Below are 23,648 nucleotides of genomic sequence, written 5' to 3'. Positions count from 1 at the left end.
GAAATAAATAAATAAGGGACTGGGTACGAAGGGGAGGTGGGGCATTGACGGAAGTTAGAGAAGTCAATGTTCATGCCATCAGGTTGGAGGCTACCCAGACGCAATATAAGGTGTTGTTCCTCCAACCTGAGTGTGGCTTCATCTTGACAGTAGAGGAGGCCGTGGATAGACATGTCAGAATGGGAATGGGATGTGGAATTAAAATGTGTGGCCACTGGGAGATTCTGCTTTCTCTGGCAGACAGAGCATAGGTGTTCAGCGAAACGGTCTCCCAGCCTGCATCGGGTCTAGCCAATATATAGAAGGTACAATTGTCAAGCTACTAACCTTTCTGATATTGATGGACATTTTGCTAAAAGGAAAGGAGCCATAAAATTCAAAGAATTCTTGTAAGAGTTCCTCTGCAAAGAAATTCAATGAGTGCCATTAGATTTATAAACCAGAGTTACATGGTACTTCACACAACCAATTTAATATTTCCATAAACACCATGGAGAAGGTGATGGAAGCTAGAAAATTCAGGAAAATGTACAATGATAGTACAGATATTAAGAAAGATGTGGTCTTGAAGCATATTAAAGTGGCTAAATCCCCAAGGCCTGATCAAGAGTATGTTCGGACGTTGCGGGAAGCAAGGGATGAAAATAATGGGGAATATTTTTATCTTCCTTAGCCATAGGTAAAGTACTAGAAGAACGGAGGATGACTACATGTTGTGCATTTATTTAAGGGGGGCGGGGGCTGCAAGGTCATGGTAGGGAACTAAAGACAGGTGAGCTCAATCTCAATGGTCAGTAAGTTACTAGAGGGGATTCAGAGAGATAGAATCTATCTTCACTTGGAAAGGCAAGGACTAATTAGGGACAGACAGCATGTTTATTGTATGGGAAATCATTTATCACAAATTTAACTGAGTTTTATTTTGAACAGGTGACCAAGAGGATTGAAAAGGACAGGAGTAAACATTGCCTACATAGACTTCAACAAGACTTTTGATCAGATCCCACATGGTAGACTGACCTGGAAAGTTAGGTCACATCAGATCTAGTGTGAGCCTAGTGGATCCAAGACTGACAGTGGAGCAGAGGAGAGTTGTTCTTCAGATGAGAGGCATATGTGCTGCAGTAATCAGTGCTTAGCCCTCTGTTGTTTGCCAGACATATGAACATAATGTATAAAAATGTTGGGGGCATGAACAGCAGCTTTGCAGCTGACACCAGGATTTTTGGTGTGGGGACGATGAGTAAGATTATCCAACGCTACAGCCAAATCCAGATCAACTGGGAAAGTGGGCAAAGGAATAACAGATGAATTTCAATTCAGAGAAGTGTACAGTGATGCAATTTGGGAAGTTAAACTAGGAAAAGTCACAGTGTTAATTACAGTGTTCTGCGGAGTATTGTAGAACAGAGGCACAAGGCAATCTAAACCATTTTATTTTCATGTTAAAGTAACAGTCTCCAGAAAGCAATTAAAATGGCAGACAAAGTGGTGAAGAAGGCATATGGCATGCTTACCTATATCAGATGAGACACAAAGCTGGTACAAAAACAGAGGGCATATCCTTAAGGTGCGAGGGGAAAGATTTGAAGTGGGCCTGAGGTGCATGTTTATTCAAACAGAGTGGTGAATACAAGGAATTAGCTGTCAGAGGCAGAGGTGGGCATGGAAGATTTAGAGGTAAATGGACTAAGTAGATGAAAGTGGGATGAGTTCAGGAGGCATGAGTTGGACCAAGAGGCCCGCTTCTGTGCTGCATAACTTTGAGAACCTTACTTACCCAGTGTCTCTGCATTTTGGGAAGGCTTGATCTTGATATCAGAAGCAAATGTGCAATCGTGACTTTCAATAATATGTTTATCTTTTTCTTCTAAAAAAAAAGAAATTAATGTCATTGTCAATGGTGCAGTTAACACAAATTATAATAAAACAGAAGGGAAGACTGATCAGAAGTTGCAATTAAAGCTGTAATATTGTCAGAAACAGGTTTATTATCACTGACTTGTATGTCATGAAATCTGTGCTTATGAGGCAGCAGGACATAGCAGTGCACTGACTGGCCTCCAGTACGAGATGTTCTACCATTCTTCAAGGTAGAACTTTTACACACCAAAAGGAATTGCAATGCGATGGAATGAAAATGTAGTTATAAACATTCTTTTAAAAGTGATTATTCTGCATATTTCAAATTAACAGGTGTAATATTTTTCTAGTAGAAGTGAGGAAGAGTGGAATATAGATTCCTATTCCTTTAATAAAAAAATTATAAACTATTGCATTATTAAGTTTGCTACCAGCAAAAACCATAGTATTATTGCAAATTGAGGGAGATGTGGGGGATCCAGGAGTGCCCCTATTAACTGTTTGGAGAGAGGCATTTATCATCGATGGTTTGTTTGGAAAGGAGAGAGAGACAGAGTTATTTACCACCGATGTGGGGGGGGGGAGAGAGAGGGGGAGAGGGGGAGAGGGGGAGAGGGGGAGAGGGGGAGAGGGGGAGAGGGGGAGAGGGGGAGAGGGGGAGAGGGGGAGAGGGGGAGAGGGGGAGAGGGGGAGAGGGGGAGAGGGGGGAGAGGGGGGAGAGGGGGGAGAGGGGGGAGAGGGGGGAGAGGGGGAGAGGGGGAGAGAGACAGACAGACAGACACGAAGATCAACGGTTGGACTGTCACTTTAAGGCATTGGAAGTAACTGGATTTTTACTGAGTTTGGAGTTGGAGACAGCACCGAGCAGCTCGGAAGTTGCTATGGTGACCAAAGGCAGATTGTTGATATTTCTTCAAGGACTTGTTGCCTGTTTGTGCACTTCTTCACAGACGAAGGAGGGAGGGACTCTTTGAGTGACAGGCGATGCTCAGCACAGAGAAATAAATAGGAGGTCAGATGATACAGACCTCAGGACACATGACCTGGACGCTGAATGAGCATTGTTGTGCCCGCAGAGAAAGTGGGTTTTGGAGGATCGATCAGGCGGATCGATCCAAATTGCTATTCTAACATAGCAGAAGGGGTTGACTGGTGGGGAGTTGCCTATGTGTCCGCCCTTGCCTGGGTGATAGCTCCACCACAGGAAGACCAGTCCCCCTGGTTAAAGTCACAGTCGGTGACTTGTAAAGGATTTCGGAGGACGACGAGAAGATCGACGGCATCAGCTCACCTGAAGACTCAACTCACTCTCTCTCTCTCCATCACTACTCAACCAAATACCACGAACTGAACTGAACTTTACTTAACATCGTAAGACTGTATCTTTTTACCCCTAGACTTAAAGAAGCTTGGTTTTCATACATATATATTCCACACTTACTTTTGTATATAATCATTGCTAACCTGTTTGATTTATCTACATTTATATTACTGTATTGCGTAGTTACTAATAAATATTATTAGGTAATAGCAATACTGGACTCCAAAGTGCTTTCTATTTCTGCTGGTTCTTTATCCCCGTCACGGGGTACGTGACACTTAGACAAGTGAACAAATACATGTAGACTCAATATAATATGAAGTTCTGTAGGAAAGGTAGGCAGAGTATTCATTAAATGGTGTTCCTGTGCATCAGTCACAGAGAGCAAACATGTACGTGCAGAAAACAGATAGGAAGTCAAATGGTTTCTTGGGCTATATTACAAGTGGTTTTGACTACAAGAGCAAAGATACCTTAGTATAATTATAAAGATTTGTACTGAGACCACACCCAGAATATTGTGTGCATTCAATTTGTACACTTTGCTGTACTGGGAGTACAAGGAAGGTGACCAGGCTGAATCTCTGGATGGCAAGATTGTCGTACGCAGAGAGATTTGTTTGAGTATGCCTCAATTTACTGAGTTTAGAAGAATAAGAGAGTGTTTCATTGAAACATACAAATCCTGACAAGGCTACACAGATTGGATGAGGGAAGGATGATTGTTGGAATTAGGGCTAGGATTAGATTAGATTATGAGGACACTCAGTCCTCGTTTATTGTCATTTAGAAATGCATGCATTAAGAAATGAGACAATGTTCCTCCAGAGTGATATCATAAAAAAAAAGGACAAACCAAAGACTAACACTGACAAGACCATATAATTCTAACATATAGTTACAGCAGTGCAAAGCAATACCGTAATTTGATAAAGAGCAGACCATGGGCACGGTAAAAAAAAAGTCTCAAAGTTCCTATCGACTCCCGATAGTACCGATAGCAGGCGGCAAAAGGGAGAAACTCTCCCTGCCATAAACCTCCAGGCGCCAACAACTGCTGATGCATTGGAAGCACCCGAACACAGCCGACTCTGAGTCCGTTCGAAAACTTTGAGCCTCCGACCAGCCCTCCAACACCAAGCACCATCTCTGCCGAGCGCTTCGACCCCGCCCCGGCCGCCTAGCAACAAGCAAAGACGAGGACTCGGGGCCTTCTCCTCCGGAGATTCTGGATCACAGTGGCAGCGGCAGCAAAGGAGGCATTTCAGAAGTTTCTCCAGATGTTCCTCTGTGCTCTCACGTCTGTCTCTATCAAATCAGGATTGTGCACGGCACCCTACTTGACAGATAACAGATATCATTCACCGGAGTGGCCGCTGTGCACTGTGTCACGTCGCCATCTTCTCCTCCTCCTAACAGGATTATTGAGCTTATTGTGTTAAATAGTTGGATAAACTCAAAGGCTGAATGGCTTCTCGCCTGAAAGTTTTCCATATTTAACTACCTTCACTAATTCTCCCTCAAGAAGCTACAATTCCCTAAACATGATCTCCAAATGATGGAAGCCATTTGCATTTCACCTAAGTGGCCATGAGTTATGAGAGCACAGAGGTGAGAGATGGTGGTTAAAGGAGGCACAGCTAAATGGACTTTCAGCAAGTCTTTGTGCAAACCTCATGTAAATTCATTTCCAACAAGGTTCTATCAGGAGCGATAAGCAATTATTTATAAATCATTTCAGGATCCTCCAGACTGAAAAAATATTGAACAATTGCTTAATTGGTGCCACAGAAACCTCAGATACCTTGGCATATTTATCACAGCCCTGAAGTTAAATTTGGGACAACCTTAAACATGCTATATTATGAACTTATCTACTGGGCTGACAAAAGTGGAAGAGCATTGCTAAATTGTGCGTCCAACTTTAGGATGAAGTTCAAGATCCTTATTTTCACAAACAGCCACCCCTGCAAGAGCTGTACCACTACAGGGCAAGATCTCCTGTGGCATGATATTCAAGCAATTGTTCGTGTGAAAAAGGTCTGATTTCTAGGAAGAATCCTCAAGTCACTTCCTCTGGGGTGAAGTTAATTTGCAATTACATTCTGCACTGGAGTTAACCTCTCTATTTGTGATGGATTTGCAGAGTAATATTCAGAGCTGCAATGGCCATGTTATTTATTGTGGCGCAATCTTTAACTCACGTGTCTGGGACTACAAAATACAGCTATATTATTTGTACTTAATTTCTGCAATTATACAATTATGTTTTTCATCTATATTTGGGACATGATTAATCACATCCATTGTTGGAAGAGAGCACATGATGAATGCCGCCATAAAAAGATTAACTCATTTCTGTCATGTGACACATACCACAATTTAAACAGAATTGGATTAGCAGAATAACATCTTACTTTTAAACAGTAATCGTACACATTATTAAATGATTTACTGAATTTTGTAGATATAGAAATGAATATCTCAAAACAAATTAAGTAGTATCTACTTTGCTTGGTTCTGTATAGTCAGAGCTTGAAGTCTGTACTCATGTTTGAATGAACTCCTATGTCACTATAAATATTGCAATGCTTAATTTTTGAAATAGGAATCAAGGAAACCTCAAAAAATAAGACAAAAACTAGAAATTAGACTCATTAGAGATGAATATGGTTACCTATGCGGTAAACAAGGATATTCAGTAGTTCTAAATAAATGCTTTCTCCCTGTTTTCATAAAAAGTAACTAAGAAGATTGTGAAATATTAAAAGGAATAGGAAGGAAATGTTACTAGTTTTATATCTTTAAAAATGTATAAAACATCAGACCCAGCTGAAATTATATCTTTTGAGAAAAGAATGGAAGTTATAAGCATTTCCTAATCCTCTCTGGATAAAGTTGCATGGTCAGAGGATTTAAGGATTCCTCATGATACACTGCTGCTTCAATAGAGAGAACAGGCAGCACTGTGGCCAAGTATTTAGTGGCAGCTCCAGGGTTTGATCCTAACCTTGGAAGCTGGTCAGCATGGAGTTTGTGTGTTCTTCCTTTGTCTGCGCAGTTGTTTCCCTCCATATCTCAAAGATATGCTGGCATCTGTAAGCTATCCTTCACTAGGTACGTTTCAGCGGAATCAAAGAGTAATTGATGATGGTACAAGTTGAAGGGCTACAGGGAAGAGGAGCAACAGGTCTGATTTGCTGGGAACTAACAATGGATCTGATAGACTAAATAGACCCTTTGATGTAATACGAAAACAGAAAAGGGATAATTATCTAGGTGGCTAAAACAGCATAATGTTTATGTTTACAGACTAGCAAAAATCTATTGACTAAGAAAGTGGCAAATTTAATCAAATTTGGAACAGGAAAAAATGAAAAATAACAGTCAATGTGGGGTTCAAGAGACCTTAACACCAGACTCTGGCTTTTTGTGGTATACTTTAATTCTAAAGCACTGATAAAATGTATGGTGCATGAGTAAGAAGTTTGTGAAACAGCTGGCCATCTGCCTGAAAGTGAAGAAAACTATACTCTGCAGGAGATACTACAAATTGGCCAGGTGGACAAATGTGAAAATAAAACTCAATCTGCTGAAAAGTAAAATTAGAAAAAGGCAAGCAAGGCAGCAGTACGGCGGATTAGCTGGGTTACTGAGAATTCCAGAAGAACAGAGAGGCTCTGGAGCGCAGTCTAAAGATCACCAATGGTAGCAGGAGAGAAATATAAAGATTTACGGAGAACTTTCATTAGCTGAGGCACAGAACATAAGTATTTATATTTTTAAAATCAAATTTTGGGAGGTGTTATTGTTGGCAAGGCCAACATTTATCGCTCAAACCTAAACGTACTTGAGGTAGTAGCAGAGAGACACTTTCTTCAAGCACTTAAGTCCCATTGCTGAAGGAATGATCAAAGGCAATTGTTTAGGGACCCTTCAAAGAAAAATGAGGTACATTTCAAAGTCAGGATAGTGTGCGAGTTAAAGGGGACACTGCTGCTTTCAATCTTCTTGTTGGTAGGCCTTGCAGGTTTAGAGGTGCAATCAAAATGCCACAGGTAAGTAAAAACAGTGCATTTGTAGGTGCCACACAATACAGCTGTTGTGCACCTGTAGTGGAGGGAATGAGTATTTAGGGAGGTGAATGGGGTGCCAGCTCAGTAGGCTAATTTGTCTAGCAGAACAGAGACTTCAGAGCACAGTCTAAAGATCCTAATGGCTGCAGAAGAGAACGATAAAGACCTGTGGAAAGCTTTCCTTTATTAGCTGAGACACAGAACACAAGGTTTTTTTGTGTGATATGGACATCACTGACAAGGCCGGTGGCATCAAGCTTTGCGTTTTGTTGAAGCAGCATTGACTACGTAAGCACAGATCATTCAATCACATTCATGATCTGTGCCTCGTAGATTGTGGAAATACTTAAGGACAACTGAAGACATGTCACTCACGGGATACTCATCTCTGATCTGCTCTGATAGATTTACGTCCTTAAGTATTTCCACAATCTACGAGGCAGAGATCATGAATGTGACTGAATGATCTGTGCATACCCAATCAATGCTGCTTCAACAAAACTCAAAAACTTGATGCCATCGGCCTTGTCAGTGATGCCCATATCACACAAAAAAATGTGGCTGGTCCATTAGAGTTTCCAATTAATGTAAGTGGGCACTGATTGCTTTATTTACTGAGCAGTTGTGAATGGACTTTAATAATGTGCAATCACCAGCAAATTTCCCAACACCGATCTTACGAAGGAAAGTACTGAAGATGGTTGGATGATGGACACACACTGAGCTAATTCAGTAGCAATGTTCCCGGACTGAGATGATCAGCCTCCACAACTACAACTATATTTCAATGTGCAAATTTATGACTCCAGCTATTGAAGTGTTTTCTCCCTGAAACCCATTGACTTCAGTTAAACAAAGGCTCTTCAGTGCTGCACTCAGTCAAATATGCCTTGATATCAAGCAAATTCAACTCAACTCAGCTCTGGAATTCATCTGCAATTTTGTTTGGGTCCATCAATTTGGTTTAGTCAAAGATGCCATACTTTTGGATGGCATTGCTGAGGGCCAGCTTGTGATGCAAAACAAAAGGGGGGAGGCGGGGGGAATTCAGAAGACCTTTGGACAAAATAAAAAGATATGATAGGTGCAGACAAAAAGATTTTTTGGATACAACCGCTGGATAAGGTCAGAATGGTGCGGTCCTAACCCAAGTAGACTGTGGCAGAGGTTTTAGAGGAGGATGCTGCAGTCAACTACTTTCACCGGCTGTAGCAAATTTCAGTGAAATAATGAAGAATAGATTATCTTTGTCATATCACATAGAATCTCACTTTGAAATGAGCTGTCGGGGAAGTGATTGAGGTAGATAAAATATCAACATTTAAAAGACATTTGGACAGTTATTTGTATAGAAAAGGTTAAATAGAGATCAAAAGTGGGGCGGGAAAATAATTGGACTAGCTGAGAGGGCACCTTGGTTGGTGCATTAAGTTGGGCCGAAGGTCCTGTTTTCTCACTGTATGATTCTTAATAGGTGTTTAGCCTATGGCAAAAGTGTAAACTAGATTGGAAGAATTCAAAAACTGGGAATCAAACATGAATCTGGTAGACTACACTACATTTAAAACTTGAGAGAAGTTAGGACAGAACTGGGATGGTAGTTTCCAAAGTTACGGGATTAAGGGTTGGTGTTTGGAGCAGAAGATTGACAACTACAAATATGGAAGAGAAGGGGACAAACCCAAAAGTGAAGCAATGGCTCAGAAGCAAAACACTGCTCTTGCTGGGAATTTTAGTAAGTCAAGCAGCATCTTTAGAGAGAGAACCAGAATTAACATTTCAGATCACTAATCTTCATCAAAACAGTTATCTAATACAGAGGCCAGGAAGAGGAACCAGAGTAGGAACAAGGATAAATATATGTAGTAGTATTTTGGATAAACATAACATTCAGAATCGGTACTTAGAAATAAACTGGAGAGAAGTGAAATATTTGCTTCAAAGTGCTCTTCAAATCGCGCATCATCGAATGCTGTATCACAGATGTAGAAGCGCTCATTTGGGTGTATAATCAATTGAAAAAATGAAGCAATTCAATGAGGCCACAGACTAACTTTACAAGAGCGATGAGCTTTGAATTACTTGGCTTGATGTCAACATCCACTTAAAGATTGAATGTGCTTTTTAAAAACAAAATTAATTAGTTGTGGGAACAATGAAAGAAACTGAATCTTTTTTTATTGGGCCACATTGAGACTCTCCTGAAAGGTGTGATTTGATACGAGAATACTTCCATTGTTCACAATATAAGTATATAGTCAATAATTAGAAGGATAAAGCTATTAGAAGAAACTTTTACTTGTATGTGCAGGGTTGTTAGGACAAGAAAAACCATTACAAAAAAGTACATTAAATAGAATTTGTAATTTATTTTAAAAGGCAATAAAATACCAGAACATGTTGAGGGTATATAAATAAACTAAAAGACATAGAGCAGAATGGGCAGCTCTTTCAGAAGCACATTGAGTAAATATCAACACCATGTATGGTATGAAACCATTGTCAAAGGATATTGAAATCTATGTCTATATTACCTGCTAGGTCTTTTAGCTGGTCTAGTGTTGGTATAATTGGTGGATTTCTCTTTTGCAGCAGAAAAAGAATCATCATAGTCAAGGAAAAATTAGTGATCCAGGCTCCAGGAATACTACTGGTGATACCATGGACACGAGCCCAACATCGAATGCTGAACACCAGGGCCCGAACCCGAGGGTCAATATTAGAATAAATATAAAGGAGTTCTGTGCTTCTCATAGCAATTCTGTGACAAAAATAGCAAGTTAATTGAGCATATTAATAAATGTAATCAATGTGTTAATTCCCTATCATTGCCACCCTTCAGCTTCCGAGAGAGCAATCTAAATTTGTCCAACCTCTCCTTTTAGTCATTGTACTCCAATCCAGCAAGATCCTGGTCAACCTCTTCTGCACTCTCTGCAAACTCCCAAAATTGCTCCTAGAGTGCGGTGACCAGAACTGCACATCATATTCCAAATGAAGCCTAACCAAGGGTTTATCCTTTGCAACACAACTTTGCAACTTTTATTCTCAATACTCCAATCAATGAAGGCAAGCATACCCTATGCCTTCATTTTGCACTTTCAAGGACTTACACCCCAAGATCCTTCTGTACATTAAATAAGGGCCCTGCCATTTACTTTATACTTTCCTTTTGCATTAATTTCCCAAAATGTAAAATCTCACACTTGTCCAGATTAAATTTCACCCAACACTTCTTTGTCCAAATCTCTTAGATTCTTACTCTGCTGTATCCTTTGAAAACCTTCAAAACTCAAAACTTCATGTTTATGTTTTAAGCAATTCATTTTTCCCAGTGAATTTCTTTATTTGCTACCCCGTACAAGTGCAAAGATGTCCTGAAAATTTTAATAATGATGAATCAGAGGTCACATAATGGAATTTGTTTTCATTAATACCCATAAATAAACTCTTCGATACATTTTTGTTGCATTCTTTAACTTTCTGTTAAGTTCTGATGAAGGGTTATTAATCTGAAATGTTAATTGTTTCCTTCTCCACAGATGCTGCCTGACTTGTTGATCGTCTGCATCATTTTGTTTTTATTACAGATTTTCAACAATATCAACTTGTTTTGTTTACATATAGTTGCAGATAATGCAATTAATATATGCCATTGTATTTCCTGAACAAGTATTGATTTTTTTTTAATGTCAAAGCAAAAGGAGCTTCAAATAATTCAAAGCTCAACTCAAAACAATTAACTTTTTAAATATACAGAAAACTAAATTGCAGAGTTTAGTTCCCACAACTAAGTAATTTAAATTAATACTTGAAATGCTTAACTAAAACACCTTATGACAAATTAACAGTTGACAATGAAATGGTGAAAACCTAATGCACATGATTGTGAGGAGGCTGACAAAAGAAAATCAAATGATAACTTCCATGATTTAAGGGTGTCAGTTGAGAGCAGCTTTTAAATATCAGTTCCTCTAGGTTGAAAATCAGCTACTGCGCAAATAATCTTGCAACGTGCAAGATATGGGAACAGCTTTGACCTTGAATATATGGGAAAATGTCCTCTTCACAAAGAAAGCCATTTTAATTCCTAATCTCTTTACCTCACCTCTTCATAAGTTTGCTAAGAAATGCACAATAGTAAATAAACAGTAGCCCAAAAAAAATTATTTTTGTCACAATTTCAAATTCTGAAAATTCAAAGAAAAATGAACTGATAATCTTGCTGTTTTTCATGAAAAGTTAAGTACTTTTAAGATTAGAGTAAGGTGCAGGAATGCAATAATATATAATTGCATACTGCTCTGAAAAGTTATGTTTGTTGATTGCTATCCATCGGCTTCAAAAACCTCCACAGCTCCTTTTCAGGGCAAATCTTACAACCATCCATGAAAACAGAGAACTTCTGATGAAACTGTGGCTTAACTCTGACATAAGAGTAAGAATACCGTCACTAAGCCAAGGTCAAAACCATAGTTAAGCTTGAAGTATTTAGAATCAAATTCAATTTCCAAATTTCAGGTATAGCTTTTAGAAAGGAGACCTAGAATGATTCACTTGCAGCGATCACGGTAACTACAGTGGTGCAACAACTAGCTCTCTTTAGTACCAGTTTTCAATGCCTGCCATGAGTAGAGTTACCTCAAAAAATTAACATGCAAAGAGTCAAAAGGTAATACAGATAAATTAAGTAAAAGAAAGATGTTTTAACTTTGGTATTTCTCACCTATTATTGGTAGTGAGGTCACATTGAAATCCTGAAGGCTGATGAGAAAACCGCACCAATGGGCATCGAGCATTGAGTATCTTCTGCATTCCTGTACAACCGGGGGCAAACTGATCAATGCATTCCCCTATCACAGAAAGGATGCTCTGTGTTGCCACCCGCTCTGATGCCACCCGTTTCGTCTGGTACTCCATGGAGAAAGCACCTCCTGTCTAAACAAGAAGGAAACTATTCAGCAAATAGCTCTGCTTATTATCATTCTTCAAACTTCCAATGATGTGCACGGACATTTGACTCCTCTGATTGCACACCAGATCTCATGTTATTGTAGGTGCAGCTGATAAATGCTACAAATGGAAATAAATGTAAGCAATTAACTTAATCGTAAATTACACTCAGAATCTACAAATTCTGATTCATCCTAGGCATCCTTAAAAATCACAAAACATCAACTTAACAAGGGAATTAAAACATTGTGCAATGCATGATGCATTATTTCTACCCTTTAACATTTATTGCAAGAACAAATTTTACTCCACATGCATAATTCTTAGATAATTATTTGAAAATTCTGTAAGGGTGAACTTTTGTTATCCAAAGGCAATAACGTGGGGGGTTGCCTGTAATTGCAAATGAAGTCGATGGAGATTAGATACCTCCATGATGTCAAGCACATGAAGCTCCAAGAAGTGGAAAGCCAGGAAGAGCTAGAATCTTCAAAAGGAGAACCGAATTGCGCCAATTCTTTTTTAAAATGCTAAGATCTGTTCATTACAGGAAATAGCAAGGTATTATACGAGGGGTAATTGATAAGTTCGTGGCCTAAGGTAGAAGGAGTCAATTTTAGAAAACCTAGCACATTTATTTTTCCTACATTTACACACTTAGTCCAGCAGTCGTGGAACATACGGATCCCTTCTTTATAGAAGTCAGCGTCGTGGACTTCCAGGAGTGGTCCACAGCAGGGGTGATGAGGTAGAAGGAGATGAGTTAGTAACTACAAACTTTCTGCATTTTCACTCAAAGAGTAGAACTGAATGTGCATGCAACGAGAGCTGTATAACTCATCTCCTTCTACCTTAGGCCATGAACTTACCAATCACCCCTGCTATGGACCACTTCTACAAAGAAGGGATCCGTATGCTCCACGACCGCTGGATTAAGTGTAAAAGTAAATGTGCTAGGTTTTCTAAAAGTGACTCCTTCTACCTTAGGCCACAAACTTATCAATCACCCCTCATACTTGTCTAGCTGCAATATTTTTAAGCCTATTCACTTTGTCAAGGCGGCCGCATTGCATAAAGCCTACTATTTATTTCCCATTACCCTTTGACCTCAAAAATAAAGGTTAGCTCCTTGATCAGCCACAGTGCTTGTGGTGAAGGTATTCTCATAATTCCACTGATGAGCCATTTCCAAGGTTTCGCCCAGGGAAAAACATTTCGATACGAGGTACTTCTGCCTTGGGTCTGAACTCCACAAAATACACGGAGGGAAACAAAACAATGAAAATCAATTAAGATACCTGAAGTCTGTTCAGGGATTTCTGAGAGACCAAGGATGTACTTCTTTTACAAATGTGTTGGTAAAGTTGAACGCCAGACACTGGTAGGACCATTTTATATCACCATTTTCCCTTTCAACTGATTTTTTGTCATTTTCTTCTCAGACATCATCAGAGAATATACTGTACATGGCTTTAAGCATGTATCTATATTTACAATGTTATTTACAAATAGAAGGCAAGTGAGGCATGTTATATGGCAGATTCCATAAGCAACACTTAAAAGTAACTAATAATCAGCTTATTAAAATATTTTTCTGTGATTGTTTTTCATATTCTTGTAAGTAACATTAGAAATAACACTTTTAATTTTCATCAGCTCGATGGGCTGAATAGCATAATTCTGCTCCTATGACTGACGATCTATTAAGGAAAGGTAAAATGACTTTTTATTTATCAGTAAGTTATTTCAAAATCAAAATTTACAAAGAATATTAATCTACATAACCTAAGCACCAACAGACTACAAAGGGAATTCATAAAAGTCAGCTGATAGGTTCTGATGAATCATTAAGGACAGCTTGCAGCAACAATTGTTTTCTAACACTTTGGGATTAGCTGTCTACTCCGCCTCTGCACGTATGAGCAGATAGTGGCTCAGACTTCAGTAATTGCAACTAATGTAAATATAGCAGTGACTCGATTTTCTAGGAAAGCAGTAAACATCCTGACTCATGAAATAACATTAAAAGCAGTTTTCAAACTCTGAACCAATACTCAAGGATTTTGTCTTAATACTTTATACTCTTACAAGATTATGAAAATGTCTTACGTCAAAGCATACAATATTAATCTTGCTATTATACTACCGAACAAACTCAGTATTTTGCTCCCCAAGGATATCGGGTAACATTTTTATTCTTCAGGTTTAATGATCAGTATTACTTTAATCAATTGTGACCAAGCACACTACCTAAGAGCTGCTACATTATTGGATATAGGATTCTAATTTTTCAACCATTACTTCAACAAACATCGGTATAGACCTTTACAGGCAGCAGCAAAGTTGCAGTACTTGCTTGCAATGTCAAAGAAACAATCTACAAAGATTTGCCAATTTATGTTGGTAGGGTTTTCATGTTTTCCTTTGCCAACAGCGGCTCTCCGGTGTTCTAATTCTCTCTTAAGAGTACAATCTCCTATACTTTGCACAAAAATTCCCTCATTTGTTGTCAATTTTCTCCAGTTTTGGTAGATCATCCTTTTCCAAAATATCCTCTGCTTGATCTTCAATTGCTCCTTCGATATAACGTTGAAGAGGACTTCACCACTTGGGAGACTGATTCCTCGAGCAACAAGAGCATCTGCAGTCCATTTATCTGCTGCCTCGATTCTGTCTGCTGGCCCTTTGCCATGCCCGGCCTCCAGTAAGTTCAGGTCACACTGCTGAATCCATACTGAAATGGCAGAGTGGATAGAAAGTAGTAATCCTTTGTAGAGTGGTACTGAGCTGTTGGGCCGTCACTTATGGCATGGAGAGTGGTTGCAGAGGAGTTCTACTCCTTGAAGTAGGCAAGCACATGAGAGAGATGTGCCCATACAGCTGCAGGATCGTGCCTCGCTGATAAGTGAGAATGAACACTGAGATTACACCACTGCCAGTGTAGGCTACTCCTTTGTGGAGAGAGATTTGTTTGTGTGACTCTCCAAAATGCACCAATAATTCCTGTAGAACTTAAGACCAGCAGGCCTTTTTTTCTGTTTTACACATTATCTTGGCAGAGCATCCAAGTTGCTGTTCTGCTTTTTACAGCCAGAATCTTCGACACTATTTGCTTGTCTTTCATGCCTAATTGCTGATTCGTTTTTTTAAGCACAGAGAGCATCACATTGTGGAAGAGCCGTGTCTTCCTTAGGCCCTTGGGATTTGGATGTATTTGTTTCTTCACCTTCATTTTTGAGGATTCTGGTGTTCAGCTTTATACTTTAATAGAAGTAAAGCTGATAAAAAATTGATCTTCTGTACCACCACTCTGTGTTTACCATCACAGCCAGTTGTGTGATGATAATGAGATACGATGGTAATGACATTACTCTTTTTTTTAAAAAGAAAAAGTTGGCTAAGTCTTACACTTGCTAATGCGACTGGATAGCTAGCTTGTAAGTGTAATTCAAATATACAGAAATATAGTGAAGTTATTTATTTTTCAATTAAAACACTCAAATAGTAACTCATTTGGTGGTAACATGTAATAAACACACTCTCAGATCAGGAGGTATAAATCTTTAAATTACTCACACTTCTGGACATCAAAATGTCAGTCTTCTGCCATGACAGCCACATGCTTCCCTGTGACTTCTCATTTCCATGGCAACCACATAAGCAGTTGTTTGAAAAAACTTGACTGGTCTCTAAAATGTGTTGCATGTGGTAATGACAGAAGTGTTGGAGCAGCAGTTCTTTGTCATAAAAAATGTACAAATTGTATAAAAAATAACTCACATGAATTTGACATGTGTTTTAAAAGTTCTGATGAGAAAATACAAACTAAAAGTTTCATGAATTTAATATTAGTTTACTTTGAAGACAAAGTTACAGAATCCGGGTAGGAGACAAACCCAAAATAGTGAAACTCTTGGCATATTCATGTTTTTAACTCACTTTAAAAATTAAGAAAATATTTATGAAGCATACTGAAAAAAAAGTTTGAGTTACTATCACCTAACTTTTAAAACTACAGTACTTGTTTTTGTAAAAAACTTTTTTTTAAATCTACCACAGAGAGAAAGGTTACCCTAATTAAAGAATCATCCACATACAGACTTGATACCATTTCCATGTTTGCTTCCCCTGTGACCTTCATTGTCTGTGATCCATTAAACACTGCTAACATTTCCATTCTGCTTCCTACCCCAATACCGCTTGGCACCATCAAGCAGTCATTACAATTGAGAAATACTGTAAATCAGCAGTTTCAATTGCTTGAATATATTATATAACTAAAAACTGATAAATAGAATGATTTTATGTAATATGATTTTGATTGAAAAGCATGAAAATTCAAATCCCTCTCTTGAATTACAGTACTTTTTACCTTGGTGTTATTTCTTCCACTAATGCTGTTCAGATCCAAAAACATGTCTAGATCACAGCCCATCTTGCCGAAGTTATTCACAGATGATCCAAATGGTTTAATTGAACATTCTGGAAAGTAAGCTGCTGCAACTTCCTTCAGCAAGGAGCAAACAAGGAAACGAAGGCGTATGTTCTCTTCAGTAAGCTGGCTCTCGTTGAGGACAGTGTACAATTGTTCATCTATCTGAGAGAAAAAATCCCAACAATAGTAAATCTACAGCCCTCAGGTAAAACACATATTACGTATCCAATTAAAAGACTTGTACAGCTTATAAAATCTTGTTTTTTCCTGTACTTGAAGTGCTTAAGTTCTAAGCACACGCCTCAATCTAGGTGTGGAAAGGCAAATCAAAATGTCACAGGTTGTTTTCTTACAAAACATGGATCAACCTCACACTCCATCATTACTAATCCAATTACTAACATGTACATGCATATTAAATAGTTAAATTAAAAATAGTGCAAAAACAGAAATAATAAAGGTGAGATAGTGTTCATGGGTTCAATGTCCATTTAGGAATCATATGGCAGAGGGGAAGAAGCTGTTCTTGAATCGTTGAGTGTGTGCCTCCAGGCTTCTGTACCTCCTTCCTGATGGTAACAATAAGAGGATGTTGTCTTCCTGAGGCAGCGCTCCTTGAAGATGTCTTAGGTATGATGGAAGCTAGTACCCAAGATGGAGCTGACAAATTTTACGACTTCCTGTAGCTTCTTTCGGTCCTATGCAGTAGCCACACACCCACCCCACCAATACCAGACAGTGATGCAACCTGTCAGAATGCTCTCCATGATACATCTATAGCAGTTTGAGTGTTTTAGTTGACAAACCAAATCTCTTCCAACTCCAAATAAAATACAGCCACTGTCTTACCTTCTTTATAGCTGCGTCAATATATTGGGACCAGGTTAGATCCTCAAAGATCTTGACACCCAGGAACTTGAAATTGTTCTCTCTCTTATCCCTCTATGAGGATTGGTTCACGTTCCCTTGTCTTACCCTTCCTGAAGTCCACTATCAGCTCTTTCATCTTACTGAAATTGAGAGCAAGTTTGTTGCTGCGGCACCACTCAACTAGTTGGTATATCTTGCTCCTGTATGCCCTCTGATCTCCACCTCAGATTTTTGTATCATCTCAGATGATGGTTGTATCATCAGCAAATTTATAGATGGTATTTGAGCGTTCCCCAGCCACACAGTCATAGGTATGGAGAGAGTAGAGCAGTAGGCTAACGCACACCTCAGAGGTGCGCCGGTGTTAACTGTCAGTGAGAAGATAATATTATCACCAATCCACACAGATTGTGATCTTCCAGTTAGGAAGCTGAGGATCCGATTGCAGAGAAAGGTACAGAGGCCCAGGTTCTGTAACATATCAATCAGGATTGTGGGAATGGTGGCATTAAATGCTGAGCTATAGTCAACAAACAGCATCCTGATATAGGTGTTTGTATTCTCCAGGTGATTTAAGGCTGTGTGAAGAGCCTCTGAGATTGCGAATGCCCCAGACCTATTGCGGCGATAGGCAAATTGCACTGGCTCCAGGTTCTCACTGAGGCAGTTCATTCTAGCCACATCCAACCTCTCAAAGCATTTCATCACCATAGATGTGAGTGCTACTGGGCGATAGTTATTAAGGCAGGTCACACTACTCTTCTTAGGCACTGGTATAATTGTTGCCTTTCTGTAGCAGGAGGGAAATCCTGACCATAGCAGTGGGAGGTTGAAAATGTCCTTGAATACACTCGCCAGTTGGTTAGCACATCCCTTCAGAGCCTTACCAGGTACTCCATTGGGGCCTGCCACCTTGCGAGGGTTCACCTTCCTTAAAGACAGCCCAATATCAGCCTCCGAGTCAGAGATCACAGGATCACTGGGTGCAACAGGGATCCTCACAGCTGTAGTTATTTTCTCTCTTAAGTTGGATAGGGTAAGAGTTCGGCATGGACCAGAAGGGCCGAGATGGCCTGTTTCCGTGCTGTAATTGTTATATGGTTAAAGTGGGCATAGAAGGCTTTGAGCTCATCTGGTAGTGACGCATCGCTGCCATTCATGCTGATGGGTTTCACTCTGTAGGAAGTAACATCTTGCAAACCCTGCTACAGTGGACATGCATCCTAATTCACCCTTTAAATAGCCCTCTACAAGTCATACCTGGTTTCCTTAAACTTACCTGGGTCAGCAGATTTAGATGACATAGATCTAGCTCTCAGTAGACAACATACCTCCTGGTTCAGCCATGGCTCTTGGTTTGGGAATGTACTGCAAGTTTTTGTAGGCACACTCATCTACACAGATTTTAATGAAGTCGGTAACAACTGCGGCATACTCACCCAGATGCAAAGATGAATCCCTGAATACAGTCCAGTCCACCAAAACAAAGCAGTCCTGTAAGTGCTGCTGAGCTTCCCTTGTCCATACCTTCTTAGTCCTCACTACAGGTGCTGCAGTCTTCAGTCTCTGCCTATTCTCAGGGAGTAGAAGTAGAGCCAAGTGATCAGACTTTCCAAAGTGAGGACGTGGAATAGCACAGTAGGCATTCTTGATGGTGGTCTAACAGTGGCCCAGTGTGTTGTTTCCTCTGGTACAGCAAGTGATTTGTTGATGGTAATTATTTAGTGATTTTTATTTTCAGGCTAGCCTGGTTAAAATCCCCCAAAATGATGGTAAAGCTAGCGGGGTGTGCCGTTTTGTGCATGTGATCCCATTGCTCAAATCATTTGACATTGCCTGAGGTGGAACACAGACTGCTACCAAAATGATCACGGAAATCTCCCGCGGCAGGTAAAATGGACGGCACTTAATTACGAGATATTCCAGGTCTGGTGAGCAGAATTGGGACTTCACTGTTACATGTTTGCACCGAGAGGAGTTGATCATGAGGCATGCACCTCCACTTCTGCCTTTCAGAGACTTGATAGCCCTATCTTGACAGCGTGTAATAAACCCATCTATTGAATCGCTGCGTCCGATAAGAAAGGGATTAGCCAGGATTCTGTGAAGCCAAGGACATACATGGTCCTTATGTCCCTCTGATACAGCACCCTAGCTCTGAGATCTTTGATTTTATTTACTAGAGACTGTACATTTGCCAGCAAGATAGTTGGTATTTGGAGTATAAAACCTTGTTTCTTAAACACACTTGATACCTGACCTGCAGCCATGCTTCCTACGTGGAATCCGGCGAGAAGTACGGCCACAACTGGCATTGTTTCCATCGGTTTTAAGCAGTGATAGTTTATTCAATCACATTAAGACATCTTTATTAACCATACAGACCAGTTGTGATTTTCAGCCCTATCAGGGTGACACAGGAATATTTAATCGTATCCATTGAGCTCGGCAGCTCATGATCACTAGAAGATGTCCTGGACAAAGGAGGTTAAAATGTAAAATAAATTAAAGAAAATTATTTGAGGTTTCTAAGCAACAAGTTCAAAATCCATCACCCACATCACAGCATATAATCAAGATCGTCGACTTCAGAAGAGGGAAACCGGAGGTCCACAAGCCAGTAATTATCAGAGGATCAGAGGTGGAGAGGATCCGAAACTTTAAATTCTTTGGTGTCGCTATCTCAGAGGACCTGCCCTTGACACATCGTATAAATATTATTGCAAAGAAAACGCCACTACTTCCTCAGGAGTTTGTGGAGGTCTGGCATGTCATCGAAAACCTTGACAAACTTCTATAGACGTGTGGTGGAAAGTGTGCTGACTGGCTGCGTAACGGCCTGGTATGGGAACACCAATGCCTTTGAATGGAAAATCCTACAAAAGTCAGTGAACACAAACACAAGGAAATCTGCAGATGCTGGAATTTCAAGCAACACACATAAAAGTTGCTGGTGAACGTAGCAGGCCAGGCAGCATCTCTAGGAAGAGGTATAGTCAACGTTTTGGGCCAAGACCCTTCGTCAGCCAGAAAGGTCGACTGTACCTCTTCCTAGAGATGCTGCCTGGCCTGCTGCATTCACCAGCAACTTTTATAAAAGTTAGTGAATTTGGCTCAGTACACCAGAGGCAAGACCCTCCCAACCATTGAGCACATCTACATGAAACTTTGTTATAGAAAAGGAGCATCCATCATCAAGGACCCTCACCACCCAGGCCATGCTCTTTTCTCGCTACTGCCATCAGGTAGAAGATTCATTTGCCTCAGGACTCACAGCACCAAGTTAAAGAACAGATACCACCCCTCAACTCTTGGACAAAAGGGGATAGTTACACTCATTTAAGGACTCTGTTATACTGTTATTTCAAGCTCATTATTTATTTATATCTGCATTTACACAATTTGTTTACAGTTCTAGATGTTTACAGCTCACTGTTACTGTTCTATAGATTTGCTAAGTATGCCGGCAGAAAAAGAAAACAAATCTCACAGTTGTATGTGGTGACAAGTACGTACTCTGATAATAAATTTGACTTTGACTGAGATATTGAATTCCATCATATTATTGAACAAGTGAAGTTACTTAGCAAGTTTCACTGCCGTTTCAATATAAATGAAACACAAAGTTCTCACTGTTGTAATATTATGGAATGGTCCTCTAGTATAGTAAGATGGACACAACCTCAGATTCCACCTAATCTACCTTCCATTTTATTTTCTGCCTGCACTTTCTCTGTAACTCTAACACTTTATCTTGCATTGTTATTGTTTTTGCTTATAATGCCACAATTCACTAATGTAATGAAATAGTCTGCATGGATAGCAAGCAAAACAAAGAACATGACAATAATAAATTATTTACTAACTTACACTCTTGGCCCCAGAAAGTTTCTGTTGGAGTTCATTAAGAGGGATGATGGATTGTTTAAGCAGTGGTAGAGAAGGATGAGTGGAAGTCAGCGATCCAAGATAGGTATTCCTCAAGTTGAAAAATCTGGATTTGAATGGAATAGCACATTCATGCCGGAGGCTTGGGATAGCGGAAGAGTGTTGGATTGCTTCTATACTTTCCTTATTAGAGAACTCCACAAGTGCATAAATGCCCTGTGGAACATTAAGGAAAAAGTAAGAAATAAACTGTGATTGTTCTTAATCACACAAATTTGTACACCATCAAAACTAAAACAGTAATGCAAAACTCATCCTACTAAAGAAAGGTTGTATGACATTTCAAAGAATTTGCAGTAAGCATGTTACTAAGCACATTGTTGCATGCATTAAACATTAATTTTAGCATGACATAAATAGGTTCTGAATACAGCTGAATCATTGAAAATAAAAATCATTATTAAAATGAAAATATGCTGAATCGTATAATTAATTGAACATATAGTGGACAAAGTACATGATTTCAAGAAGTATCACGCACATAAAATACTTCAGCATTTTTCTTACAAAATCAGGGTATAGAAGTATACTGCACTACATTATTGTACATTTTCTCTCTATAGAAACCATACTAGCATTAGAATTAAGTGTGATAATAAGGTATTACACCCATTGTTGTTATTTGCCATTCAATAGCATCATGACTGTCTTTTACTTCAGAACCACTTTCCTGTAGTAACATTTCTAACTGTAGTGTCCAGGGGGCAATTTTACTTAAATTCGTAATAGTTTATAACTCAATTTTTAGGTTCTGGTTTACAGCACTTACGAAAGTTTCATAGAAGAAATATTTATTGATCGCTCCATAGCTCGCTAAGTATTTGTAGAATTTCTTTTCAGTGACATTGGGAGGACAGTTAATCAAAATAGTCCGTTCTGCTTGCTCATGCCTTGCTGCTTGCAGTGATGAGAATGTCTTTGCGACAGTTCCCTCAGGTAAATCTGAAAATAAAAAGTTAAGTAGTGCTTACAATGAAATGAAGCATACAATTAACAATTATTTCTCAAGTGGCAAACTTATGAGGAAAATAGCACAATGCAAAATCAGTATACAAATGCATTACTACAAAAGCCCTTTGTCAATTTTGTGTATTCCTATCTCTATCAAAGTGTTACGGAGGCTAATCACTGGAGGTGTCGTGGGAGATTGGTAAATTTTTTGAAAGTTCAGGAAATTGAGAGCCAGTGCATGGGATGAAGTCTAAAAGTATGGAAAGGTACAGCAGGCTTAAGAGACCGGTGGCCTTTTTGTGCTCCTATCTTGTGTTTTGCATTATATATTTTTAAACAGGTCTATTTATTTAGAGATACAGCACAGAATAGGCCGATCTAGCCTGAGCCACGCTGTCCAGCAACTCAACGATTTTAACCCTAGCCTAATCACAGCACAATTTCCAATGACCAATTAACCTACTAACCAGTACATCTTGGACTTTAGGAGGAAACCCACGTGGACACGGGAAGGAACCTACAAACGTACTTGCAGAGGACACCAGAATTCAACTCTGATGCCCCAAGCTGTAATAGCGTCATGCTAACCACTTCACTATTGTAGCTATAACAGTGAGAGAAATAAGATGGGAACATGTTTGCTCGTGCCACAGTAGTCTTTAAATGATCAGTAACAAATATTTACAAAGCTTACACACACAAAATGAATCACTGCCACAAGTTGGTTTGCGTATTTGGTTCTTTAAAAAGTTTATTCATTCTTCGTCAAATTTAAAACCATTTAACTGCTAAGTGCAACAACTTAGATTACTGTAATATTCTAAGGCACTTTCACAGGAGTATTCTCAAACACGTTTCTTTTCAATCCACAAATGGAGACAGATGGTTAGATACCTGGTCTAAATAAAAACTATTAAGCAGCACAATATAGGAGTAAAAAGAACACAGCAATCAACCAAACTTCCAAATAGCCAACCCGAGCTACCAATACTCCGCAGATGGTGGAATAACAGCAAGATTTAGAAAGAAATGTCCAGAGCATAAGTGTTGGGATGTTAGTGATAAAGTGATTAAAATTAGGAATTGCTAAAAAGCCAGAGAATATTTTAAAGATGAAGGGCAAGGTCATGGCAGTCAGGTAGGGGTGGAGGTGCGGTGAATATTAAGCTGAGAATTTTTTTTAAAAAAACCTACGTGGCTCAGTGAAATAAGGGGCTTGGTTTCTTTCTTG

At 39.4% G+C, this 23,648-nt stretch overlaps 1 protein-coding gene across 1 annotated transcript in view; it reads right to left on the bottom strand.

The window, feature by feature from the left end:
* Nucleotides 1-23,648, bottom strand: part of mtpap (mitochondrial poly(A) polymerase) — a 37,474-nt gene that overhangs the window by 5,014 nt on the left and 8,812 nt on the right. The window contains exons 2-8 of the mRNA XM_072253914.1: nt 22,236-22,408; nt 21,389-21,622; nt 16,586-16,810; nt 11,987-12,198; nt 9,795-10,021; nt 1,781-1,870; nt 328-401 (exon numbers count right to left, since the gene is read on the bottom strand). Of these exons, the coding sequence (XP_072110015.1) occupies nt 328-401; nt 1,781-1,870; nt 9,795-10,021; nt 11,987-12,198; nt 16,586-16,810; nt 21,389-21,622; nt 22,236-22,408 (1,235 nt within the window). The remainder of the gene's footprint in view (nt 1-327; nt 402-1,780; nt 1,871-9,794; nt 10,022-11,986; nt 12,199-16,585; nt 16,811-21,388; nt 21,623-22,235; nt 22,409-23,648) is intronic.

The sequence above is a fragment of the Mobula birostris genome, chromosome 3 (assembly GCF_030028105.1).
Source record: "Mobula birostris isolate sMobBir1 chromosome 3, sMobBir1.hap1, whole genome shotgun sequence".
In the NCBI taxonomy this organism is placed as follows: domain Eukaryota; kingdom Metazoa; phylum Chordata; class Chondrichthyes; order Myliobatiformes; family Myliobatidae; genus Mobula; species Mobula birostris.
Note: the sequence above shows the minus strand (reverse complement) of the source record. Positions and strands in the feature narration are given on the sequence as shown.